Source organism: Papio anubis, chromosome 6 (assembly GCF_008728515.1).
Source record: "Papio anubis isolate 15944 chromosome 6, Panubis1.0, whole genome shotgun sequence".
NCBI lineage: Eukaryota > Metazoa > Chordata > Mammalia > Primates > Cercopithecidae > Papio > Papio anubis.
In genome coordinates, this window is record NC_044981.1 from 115,311,059 (window position 1) to 115,323,061 (window position 12,003).

The following is a 12,003-nucleotide window of genomic DNA, read 5'->3' on the forward strand; positions in this document are numbered from 1 at the left end:
TGCAGTCCTATTTCCTTCTTGAGAAGGTCTAAACATATGTTAGATCTTCTCATAGCAACTTCTTTTTTTAATCCTCTCCTACATGTTTTATTTTGTTTGTTTCTTTGTCCTGTATTTTGGATGATTTCTCCTAACCTATCTTTAAGTTACATAATTCTTTCTTCACTTTTGTCTAATTTGTAGTTAAGCCTATCTATTGGGTTTTTAATTTTAGTTTTTGAGTATTTCAGGTCTAGAATTTCATTCTGGGTTTTTTCACATCTACTGCTATTGACTTTTACAGTTTTCAGTTACCTGAAACAATGTTCAGGCATGATATTTATCCTCTTGAACACAATAACTATGAATAATTATTTTATAGTCTGTGTCTGAAAATTCTAACATGTGAAGTGCCTATCCTTCTGCCTTTTCTGTTTTATTAATCATGCTGTTGACTCCTAGTGTTCCTGGTTATCTGTGACTGGTTTCTGGTCATCTATGTTCCTGGTTATCTATGACTACATATTTGAAAAATTATTTGCAGAGATAATTCGAGGACTCGGAATACACTATATTCTTTTTGAGATCATTTTTTTCATTTGCTTCTGCCAGGAGCTAGGGACTCTAGCAGTCTGGAAAAATCTTAATTAACAATTAACACTGAAGATGTCACAGGCCACCCAGATATTTGAAGCTGAGCTTAAAGTCATGTGTGTGTACGTGGCAGGTGGACGTGGGCAGTTTATTCGCAGTTCACCCTTACTCTCATAGTCCTTTGGTGTCTTTGCAAATAGCAGGAGTTATTTCAGGGTCCCCACTCTTGCCAGGCTGGGAAGCCCATCTTGCTAGCCCTAGCACAGCTTAGTACCTCAGCCTCATTAGCAAAGCACTGCAGAGTCAAAGTGCCCCAAGTTGCCAGGCTCTCTGCTCTGGGCTTCTTTCCCCATGGATACTGTTCTTGAAAATTCCTTACTGTATGATTACTTCCTTGATGTTTTTAACAAATTTTAGAAATACGTTTTCTAAGTCTTATATAACTTTATAAATTTTCCTCAGTAAGAATTTTATTCCAAATTATCAGTCCCCACTGACTTAAGCAGTCTTCATTTTTAAAGCTGAAATAAAACTATAGAGCAATCTTCTGGGTAAGTTAAAAAAAAAATTCATTGCACTGCTACTTACTGCTATTTAATGTTACAGTTTTTCTAATTAGTCAAACAAACGTGAAACAACAATTCTAAATATTTTAGCAAAAAAGAAAAAAAACTCAAAGGATAGATAATAGCTGCCATTTATAAGAAAGGTCAAGCATTCCCTGATTCATTAGTTCATTCAAGGACAAACTGTTTACTTGTATCAACTACGTGGAAGGTACTAAATGAACCAGAAGGTTTCTTTTATTACGAAGGTTAAATGAACTAGAATAGTTTTTAGAGGTTTTGAAAGATAGATTAAATGTTAAAGTAAAAACTTTTCAAAGTTAAGGTTATCAGTTAAAGAAAATCATAGCATTAAAACAACATCGCATTTAATGAGAATAAAGTAAGTACTTTCTACATTATTTACTTAAAGTTGTGAATATTACTTTTTAGTATCGGAAGTTGTTCTGATTTTGGTTCCTTGAGTAAAATATTTCCCTGATTTGGGATAGAATAACAGAAAATAATTTTATGTATTTTGTTAAAACGTGGAAATAGTAATTGTGACAAAGAGAAAAAAGTGAACATAATTTACAGGTATAAAAAATTCGTACGGCTTGTTTCTGTTTTATAGATATATTATCCGAATTAAATAAATCAACTTACATAATTCTTCTCTGTCAAGAGACTGTGCACCACCTCCAAATAAGCCTTTAAAGAATCCCCTGTTTGGTGCTTCAGGTGTTTCTACAGGAGTGAAGAGTTCACCCAACATTTCCTTTAAAATTAAAACAAATTGTAACTGTTAAAATTTCAGGGAAACTGAACTATAATTAACAAAAGTATCACTGTAAACTCTTTTAACTTAAGCTTAGAACATTACCTGTTGAGATTCACTATTAATGAGCACACGTCCTATGATCGGATACAGAACATGCTGATTTATTCCAACACCAAGTTTCTAAAACTAAAATATGACTTATTTGCTGCTTGCCCCTTTCACTAGATCACTTTCTTTGTTTGCATTTGAGGCAAACAGTATTTTTGCATAAGAGTGTCAGGAGATTCTAATCTTTAAGATGACATTTTCATATAACTCGTATGAATTGATAATAGGATTAATAATTACATTAGAAAGACTTTCTTTTTTTGAGACAGTCTCACTCTGTCACCCAGGCTGGAGTGCAGTGGAATGATCTTGGCTCACTTGCAGCTTCTGCCTCTGGGGTTCAAGTGATTCTTGTGCCTCAGCCATTGAGTAGCTGGGATTACAGGCACACGCCACCATGCCTGGGTAATTATTGTATTTTGTAGAGTCAGGTTTTGCGCCATGTTGGCCAGGCTGGTCTTGAACTCCTGGCCTCAAGTGATCCACTCGCCTTGGCCTCCCAAAGTGCTGTACAAGCGTGAGCCAACATGCCCCGCCAGAAAGACTTTTTAATAGCAAGTATAAAAGTCCAGTGTAATAATGATGATATATAGTTTTGGAATTATAACCTTTAGCTGAGTCAGAAAATTTGTAATTTAGACACCAACTTTTTCTCTCATAAACACATGCTAGAAAGAGAATTATGCCAACATACACCTGAAATTTCAGAAATCTGGCAGAGAGATGGGAACTCTTCCTTGTACGTCATCAGATTTTTCTGAAATTACTGTCACTATTTCTCAGAGCACAGAAATGGTAAAAGTCAGAAGAAAAGTAAGATTGCTGACATGTTACTGGTTTTGTTGACAATACATAAAGAGGAAAGAAGATTTTTCTAAGAAAAGGATGGTAGCGGCAGGGTGCGGTGGCTCACACATGTAATCCCAGCACGTTGGGAGGCTGAGGTGGGCGGATCACAAGGTCAGGAGTTCGAGACCAGCCTGACCAACATAGTGAAAGACTGTCTCTACTAAGCATACAAAAATAAGTAGGGCGTGGCAGCGTGTGTCTGTAATCCCAGCTACTTAGGAGGCTGAGGCAGGAGAATCGCTTGAATCTGGGAGGCGGAGGTTGCAGTGTGCCAAGATTGCGCCACTGCACTCCAGCATGGGCAGAAAAGGATGGTAGCAACATTTATATAGGAGTTCTGCTATACTCTGGTATTATTACATCATTATAGTTGGAATAAAAGTATGTATTTTTCATGGTTTTTTCCTTAGGGCTGGGCTAAGAAGGCTGGTAAAGGATGTTTAGGTTTTCTTTTAGACATATCCATATTAATGTTATCCCTCCACCCAGATTGCAAATGGGAGGAGATAACTATTAACACTACATAACAGTTTTATTTATAAGGCTGAAGTGGACTGAAGTCCTCACGTTTTTATTTTCTTCCCTCTGGATTTCTGTAAAGTGTAGTAAACCTAGAATAAAACACTTTCTGAATTCAATAAATCAAACTTGTTAAAACCCACTATAGAATATACTGATATCTATTATTATATTGAAATTTATATTAAACTCTATAACAAAGGAAATTTTAGGCATATTTTAAATCTTTTAAAAACTGTATTTCACAGATTCTAATTTAAACTATATGTATTAAATCGTTATAATGCAAAAAAAATCAATAACAGCAACATAGCTATCATTTGGCTGTCTCATGCTAAATCAAAAGAAGAATATGACATAAAAACAGTGATAGTTTAAAGGCATGCTTTTAAAAAAATTTTACCTCATTTTAGAATTATGGTTTGTACTTCTTATTTGGTGTTTAATGAGCTTACAATTTTACAAAGGTAAAGTAAGAAATATAAAAACACTAGATTAAACTCATTATATTCTCTGAAGTAGAATGATTACAAACTTTGGAACCAGATGGATCTGGATTTGATTCTCAATTTCTGCCTTTTACTAGCAGAAGACTCTTAGTCAAATTAGTCTGTCAAAGAAATGGCTTCTTCAACTTTAAAAGGGGGAGATAATGATAACTGCCTCTCAGGAATATTATTAGCATTAAAGATAATGAGCATATAAAGTGCCAGGAGTAGACATCAATAGTGTATGTACAGAAGTAGAAAGATCACATAGAGATGAAACCAATTAGAAAATACCCAAGTCATTTATCCACAGGTTAATATTATGAACAGACATCTTTAAAGGGAGTTGAAAATTCAGTGTTTCTTAGAGTCTAGATTATCTGCAGTCTTAGTATAAAGGTTTTGGGAAGTACATAAAATAATATGTACAGGTATTTTTTTCACTTCTATTTAAATAAGGATTTTAAGTAAATCTATTATTCAGAATGATTCATGTTAATGCTAGTAAATGTTGGTGAAATCTAAAACAGATTTGTAATTTCTGTGATCTTGCTACATCTATTCATAGTAGACAGGATTTCTGAAACAAGACATTGGACTTAATTACTCTTCTAAAATATAAATATTCAGAAATAAATATACTTGTCCGATTTTAGACTCTTGCATATCATTTGTTTTGCATGTGAGCTAACAAGGTTAGAATGGCATTATTTAGGACTAATTTCATGAATGGGTCAATGTATGGGCTTTCGTTATCCACACATTGAATGCCACTACAAAGTCCTGTATAGTGCATCAAATAATCACTGATTTTAATCATTTTAAGAAAACTTTATATTGTAAGAGTATTGAGTCTGAAAAAATAAATATCTCCAGGATAAGCACATAGCAATAAACTTCATACTGAACCTACACAATATATATGAGAAGCTAAGCAGTTCAACTGACATCAGTTGTTTACAGTGATTGCTTGGGGTTTTGTTAATAAATTATAATCCTGAGGTGCTTACCAAAGTAAAGTTACTTACTTAGTTGCTTTAAACTGAATTAATTGGTATGTTCCAACTCTATGATTACAGTAAATTTTGGTTAGGGTTCACAAATGAATATAAATAGTCCATTTGAAAAAAATAGTTTATTGTAAATTATCTTTGTGTTTTTCACTATGGTATAGTTAAAAATAATGCTGTAAAAAGAAATTTAAGTATTTCAATCTATAAACATACCATTGACTAATTGCCCGTCAAAGACAATTAAAAGTCCTGAATCCATAATCTTTTAAACAGCTTTCCTGAAGTATAATTGACATACATACAAAAACTGGCAGATATTGGACATGTACAATTTGGTGAGTTTCGACATATGCATATATGCATGAAACCACCACCACAATCAACACTGTGAATATATCCATCACTCCCAGGTTTTCTTCTGCTCCTTTGTAAGACCTTCTCTAATTCCTTCTTTACCCCCCATATCCAAGTTACTGCTGATCTGCTTTCTATCACTATTATTTGTATTTTCTTGAGTTTTTATATAAATAGAACAACATGTACTCTTTTTCTTGGCTCCTTTCATTAAGCATAATTATTCTGAGATTCATTGACGCTGCTGATTGTATCGTTCACTCCTTTGTATTGTTGACTAGAATTCTACTGTATGATAAAATGCAATTTGTTTTTCCATTCATCTGTTGAGGACATTTGGGTGGTTTCCAGTTTTTGGCTATTACAAATAAAGCGGTTATGAATATACATTTCCTTTTAATAATAATAAAAAAAACTATGAATAAAATGGCTGGGCCCTTGGCTCATGAATGTTAACTTAAAAAAAAAAAAACTCCTAAACTAAGTGGTTATACTTTTTTACGTTCCCATCAGCATTGTATGGAGTTCTAGATCGTCTATATCCTTGCCAAAACTTGGCATGGTATTCTTTTTAATTTCAACCACTCTCATAGGTGTTTAATGGTATCTCACTGTGGTTTTAATGTGCAGTTCTCTAATGATAAATAATGTTGAGCATCTTTTCATGGTGAGCTTTCTTTTTGAATATTCTGGCTATGTTTTTATTGAGTTGTTTCTCATCCTTCTTCTGAGTTTTAAGGGTCATTCACATATTTTAAAGACAAGTCCTTTATTAGATATATGTTTTGCCCAGATTTTCTTCCCATCTATAAGCTGTCTTTTCATTTTCAAAAGCGTCTTTTGAAGAGCAGAAAGTTTAAGTTTTGTTGAAGTTATCAATTTGTTCTTTTATGGATGGTGCTTTTGGTGTCATAGCTAAGAAATCTTTTCCTAAAATAAGGTAAGAGATGTTTTCTTACATCTCTTTCTAAAAGTCTTGTAATTTTGGGGTTTCCATGTAGGTCCATAATACATTTTCAATAAATTTTGGTTTATGGTGTGAAGAGTGGATCAAAGCTTATTTTTTTTGCATTTTAATATCCAATAGTTCCTGCATTACTTGTTGAAAGGGCAATTCTTTCTCCACTGCATTGCCTTGTGCCTTCGTTAAAAAAATCAGTTGTCCATGTATATGTTTATTTCTGGATATTCTATTCTGATCCATTCATCTTGATGCCAAAAATACCATTCTCTAATGATTACTGCAGCTTTATAATAATTCTTGAAATAAGGTTGTGTTAGGCCTTCCATTTTTTTCAGAGCTGTTTGGTGTATTTTAGTTCTCTTGCATTTATGTATGAATTTTAGGATAAACTTGTCAATTCCTACTAAAATTTCTAAAAAAATTTTTAAATCTTTAAAAATTTCTTTTATTAATATTTTATAGTTTTTCAGTGTAGAGATCTTTCATTTTCTGTTAGATTTATCCCAAAGTATTTCATAGTTTTGCTATTATAGATGGTATGGTTTTTAAAATATCAATTTCCAAATGTTCACTACTAACATATAGAAATAAAATTATTTTTATATATTTATCTCATATCCTACACCCTTGCTAAACATACTGAGTAATTCTAGTAACCTTTATGGTAGATTTTATTAGATTTCCTATACTGATGATCATGTCATTGTGAATAAAGACAGTCCTTTTCCTTTTCTTTTCCTTGCCTGAGTGCACTGGTTAAAACCTTAATTACAATACTGAATGTAAGTGGTGAGAGTGAACATTCTGTAATTGCTGATTTCAGGAAGAAAGAATTAGTATTTCATCACTAATATTATTTGAGATGTGGGTTTTTCTTACATGTTAAGTTTTCTTCTATTCCTTGTGTGTAGAGATTTTTAAAAATCAGGAATATTTGTTAGATTTTGCCACCTGCTCTTTTTCTTTTTTTAAGCTTTTTAATAAGATGGATCACAGTGACTGATTTTCAAATGTTAGGTCAATCCTACTTTCCCGGGATAGGTCTCACCTGGTCATAATGTATTATCCCTTTGATATATTGCTAAATTCAACTTGCAAAACTTTTTTTTTTTTTTTTTCCACAAATTTTGCTTTTATATTTGTGAGAGATATTGGTTTATATGTAGTTTTCTTTTCCTATAATGACTTGGTCTAATTTTGCTATCAGGTTAATGCTTCCTTTATAGAATAAGCTGGGAAGCAATCCTAATTCCGTTTTTGAAAAAGTTTGTGAACTGATATTATTTCTTCCTGAAATGTTGATAGAGCTCATCATTGAAGCCATCTAGGCCTGGTAATTTCTTGGTCCAAGGTTTCTAACCTCAATTTCAATTTATTTAATAGATACAGGACTATTTAGGTTATCTATTTTTTCTTCAGTGAGGCTTGGTAATTTGTCTTTCAAGAAATTTCATCTAAGGTTTTGAGTATTTTTGGCATAAACTTGTTAATAATATTTCCTTTTTATCTATTTCATATCTACAGTATAGTAACGAGACTTCTCTTATTACTGATATTAATAATTTGTAACTTCTTTCTTCCTATGGCTTGAGATTAATTTTATTGGTTTTGGTTTCATTGATGTTTTTGGTTTCATTGATATTTTTCTATTGTTTCTTTGTTTTCCACTTCTTTATTTTTTGTTTTCTTGTGTTTACTTTGTGTTTAATTTGCTTTTCTCAGTTTTTTAAAGTGAAAGTTGACATCATTGCATTGAGACTTCCTTCTTTTCTAATATAGGTGTTTTAGTGCTGTAAGTTTGCCAAGTTCAAACACTGTTGTTTTTCTGTCGTTAGGCTTTCAAGTTCACGTCTTTTCTTCTGCAATGTGAAATCTGCTGTTAATGCCATTTAGCATATTTTTCACCTCAAATACTATAGTTTCTCATCTTTAGAAGTTGATTTTATTTTTGTATCTTTCATGTTTCTAACTTTTTGAACATACGGAACGCAGTTATAACTGTTTTAATCTCCTTCTGTGTGCCAATTCTGGTATGCATGTCAGTTCTGGTTTGGTTTCTGTTGATTGTTCTCCTCGTGATGGGTCATGGTTTTCTGTCTCTTTGCATGCCTGGTAACTCACTGGATACCAGACGTTGTGATTTTTACCTCATTGTGTGCTAAATAGTTTTTACTTCCTTTAAGTTTTCTTGAATTTCATTCTGACAGAAAACATTTTCATCCTTTTGAGTGTAGCTTTTGCGATTTGTTAGGCATGTCTGGAGTAGTGGCTGATAATGGACCATTCAAGGATATAAGGTCCGAATTTCTGGACCGGCAAATATTACCTGGCAAGGAAAAGGAGTCTATGCAGATGTGATTAAGTATCTTGCTGTGGGGAAATTATTCTGGACTACTGAATGGGTTATAATCCAATTACAAGTGTCTTTTTAAGAGACAGAGGGAGAGAAAGATTTGAAACACAGAAGAGGAGGTAATGCAGCCATAAAGGCAGAGATTCCAGTGATGTGGCCCAATGTCAAGGAACACCAGCAGCTCCTAGAAACAAGGAGGGGCAATAAAAAATTATCTTCTAGAGCCTCTGGAGGGAGTAAGACCCTGCTAGCACATTGATTTTGCCTCAGTAAAACTGATTTTGGACTTCTGGCTTCTACAAGTATGAGCAAGTAATTTTCTACTGGTTTTAGCCACCAAGTTTGTGGCCTCAGGAAACTAATATCCACACAAATTATGGGTTTCTCCAGTCTGGTTGTTGGGAACAAGCACGTTCCTGGAACGGTTTCTACAAATCCTCTATTCCTTTCAGATGGTTCTTTTTCTGCTCTGAAAGCTTAGTCACATGTACGTGCTGAATAGCACGTATGGTATACTCAGGGGGACTCTGCACATCTCCAGGGTTCTTTCTCTTTGTAGCTCTTTTCTCTCGAATTTACCTGGTGTCCCCAAACTCTTATTCCTGAGTCTTCAACTTGGGAAGTCTGCCAGGTTTTAACTCAGTACCTTCGCCCTGTGCCATGCTCTGAAAACTCTATTAAAGCATTAAAGCTGGGACACCTTCTTTGTTTCCTATGTCAGAAATTACTTTCCTTCATTGCCTGATGTCCAGTAATTTGAAAACCATTGTTTCATGAGTTCTGTCTGGTTTTTTTTAGGTTGTTTCAGGAAGGAGGGTTAATCTGGTTCCTATTATTCCATCTTGGCTGGAAACTCCATAAATGTTTGTAGCCATCTTCTTTATTTTTGGCTAAAGTTAAAGGAATGCACAATGTAAAAGGGTACTCAGGGAACCAAGGTATAGTGTTTATCAAGTTCATCATAGTCTTCAACAGGTTTTTACCAAGGCATTATTTCTGGCTACTAAAAACACAGAGGTAAACAACATGTCAATATTGCCCAAAGAAAACATTTTATCACAAATCCCTTTAAGATAGTCCATTTTTTGTTTATCTCTGTATCATGAAGGCACACAGCAGATAGTTTAAAATACAGTTTACTACTAAAAGACTATTTCATTTAAACATAAATAAGTAAACTATGGCTGCTATTAATTTAAGAATAATTTAAGAATAATTAAAGAAAACACCAACTAAAGGATAGAATAAATTGATCCCACAAAAGTGATGAAGTTTAGATTTTTGAGTACTTGAATTAGGACCACATTTCAGATGGAAATGAATTAATATTCAATTGTCCATATTATTTCTTAACATAACATTTTGCTAGTGAAAGGATATGCTAAAAGGAAAATTTTACGGTTTATCCTTCCAACAGAAAACAAAATTTTACTTCAGAAACTTAGGAATCTTTGAAAAATAACTTTCACTCAAACATAAATGGGAATTTAAATCTAAAATGTCAGATATATAATTTTGTTTTACTCTCAAAGTTTACAATATTACTCAGGACTAGGTTTCCAGTACAGTATAGCTTACTGAAATAATAACACAATGAGGACAACACCTGACATTATTAAGCACCGTCTGTACCGGGGCACTATGCTAAGCACAGTACATGCACTGCCTCCTTTAATCCCTGTAATATCCCCACAGACACCACTTCTCTGCTAACTTTAAAGATGATGCTTAGAGTCATTAAGTAACTTTTCTATGATTACAAAATTGTATAGTTAGCATGATGGACTTGAATTCAGCCTTCTTGACTCTAAAGCCCATGTTCTAAAAATAATAAGCCACAAATTCAAATTTGCAAATGTGTAAAATAGGGCTAACTGCAAAAACTTTCATTATAAAGTTCCTCTAGATAGTACTTTCCTCTAAATATTAAATATCAATCAATATTTCAGCTCAATATTTCCAGAGCTCTTTTACTTTAGAAGGTAAAGCTAAATTGATCATTTCGAATATACACAGAAGCACATACAGCACTCAAATACTTTAAAAACGACACAATTCTGTAAATAAAGAATTTGTATATAGTCTCTCAAAAACAGATCAACCAAAATACTAGAGGAAAACTACCAAATAACAATTTTTTCTTCTGTGTAAATATCCTTGTGAATAGAGAGTATAGGAGATGAGATTACAAAATTTGCCCTAAAATAGACTCATTTATTTTCACATTAACACACTTCTTTAAAAAGGGCTGTGTGTGTGTATAATAGATATTTATTCTATGTAGAGAGTAGGTATAAAATGTATGCAGCAGCTCATATTTCTCTGCCATCACTGGAAAGACAGATATGGATTAGTAAGATGAAACTGCTTATAGCAGATGTCTGAAGAAGACACTTTTAATCATGGCAGTCTCAAAGCATGTGCTCTGAAAGTCTCATTCAACAGTCTGGATTTTCCCAAGCAGGCTCACTTGTATACTTCCATGAGAATAAGGAGCAGACAGTACACGGGCCCTCAGAGAATACTTTACCTCTGAAGAAATTATAGTAATATTTTTATTAATTACCTGAAGATTTTCACAGGTCTCTTGACTATAAGTCAGTCTCTGGATTTCTGTAGGTGAAACAAGGTATAATGCTTGTCCATTGTTGGTAAAGCAGAACGTTCTGGCTATCCGCATATTGGTAAGGGGCAAGTAATACACATCCAATAGAGGTCTTAAACTTGGCAAACTTGAGAAAAAAATTAAAAACTTGTTAATAATAAGGTAGATTTTACTCTTGAACACACTATCATTGTTAAAAATGGCAGATACTTCATAATTCTTATGATTTAGTTTGTATACTTGAGTGGGAGATAAAAAAATGGCTTATACTCCTCATATACTTGTTCACTATTAACAAAATAAAAATAAATTCTCAGAGTATAAGACTGTATACACAAAAAAAGCACTTCTTTTAAACAATTCTGTAGTATAGTTTGAGGGAGGAAATGCTATATCTGCATTTAAAAAAATATCTAACTCTTACCTAAAAGTCATTATATGTCCATTGGCACAGAAACAAGCAAGGCAGATACTGTTACTCAATGCTACAATATCTCCACGAAGCACAAATGAGGTCTCTGTAATATTTTGCTTATAAGCACAGTTCTGGGTTGGCAGTGAGATTACTTTTGCTTGCTTTTCAGAACATATCACTGCATACTGGTTTTCACTAATTTCCTGAGAAGAGGAGGGGGATACTGAGACAGGCCGCCGTTTTTTCAATTTCTCCTTTTCATCTTTTTCTTCAGGAACATTGTGTTCTCTCCAGGGTTCATATGCAGGTGGTATTAAGCAGCCTGTGGTATCCAGAAATGCCATTCTCAAGATTGCACCTTTTAACCTCAATATAGTACCTAAAATACAGAAGTCTAGTAAATAACTGAAATATTTTAATCAACAGAGTAAACACA

The 12,003-nt window shown here is 33.4% G+C and overlaps 1 protein-coding gene across 4 annotated transcripts in view; it reads right to left on the minus strand.

The window, feature by feature from the left end:
- The window catches only part of STXBP5 (syntaxin binding protein 5), a 193,501-nt gene that overhangs the window by 14,954 nt on the left and 166,544 nt on the right, over positions 1-12,003 (minus strand). For all 4 annotated transcript variants that reach the window (XR_646362.4, XM_003898071.5, XM_021937745.2 and 1 more), the window contains 3 exons: positions 11,577-11,946; positions 11,114-11,279; positions 1,785-1,896 (listed from right to left, as the gene is read on the minus strand). Coding sequence is in view for 3 of the 4 variants with exons in the window: in XM_003898071.5 (XP_003898120.1) it covers positions 1,785-1,896; positions 11,114-11,279; positions 11,577-11,946 (648 nt within the window). In the remaining variant the exon portion in view is untranslated. The remainder of the gene's footprint in view (positions 1-1,784; positions 1,897-11,113; positions 11,280-11,576; positions 11,947-12,003) is intronic.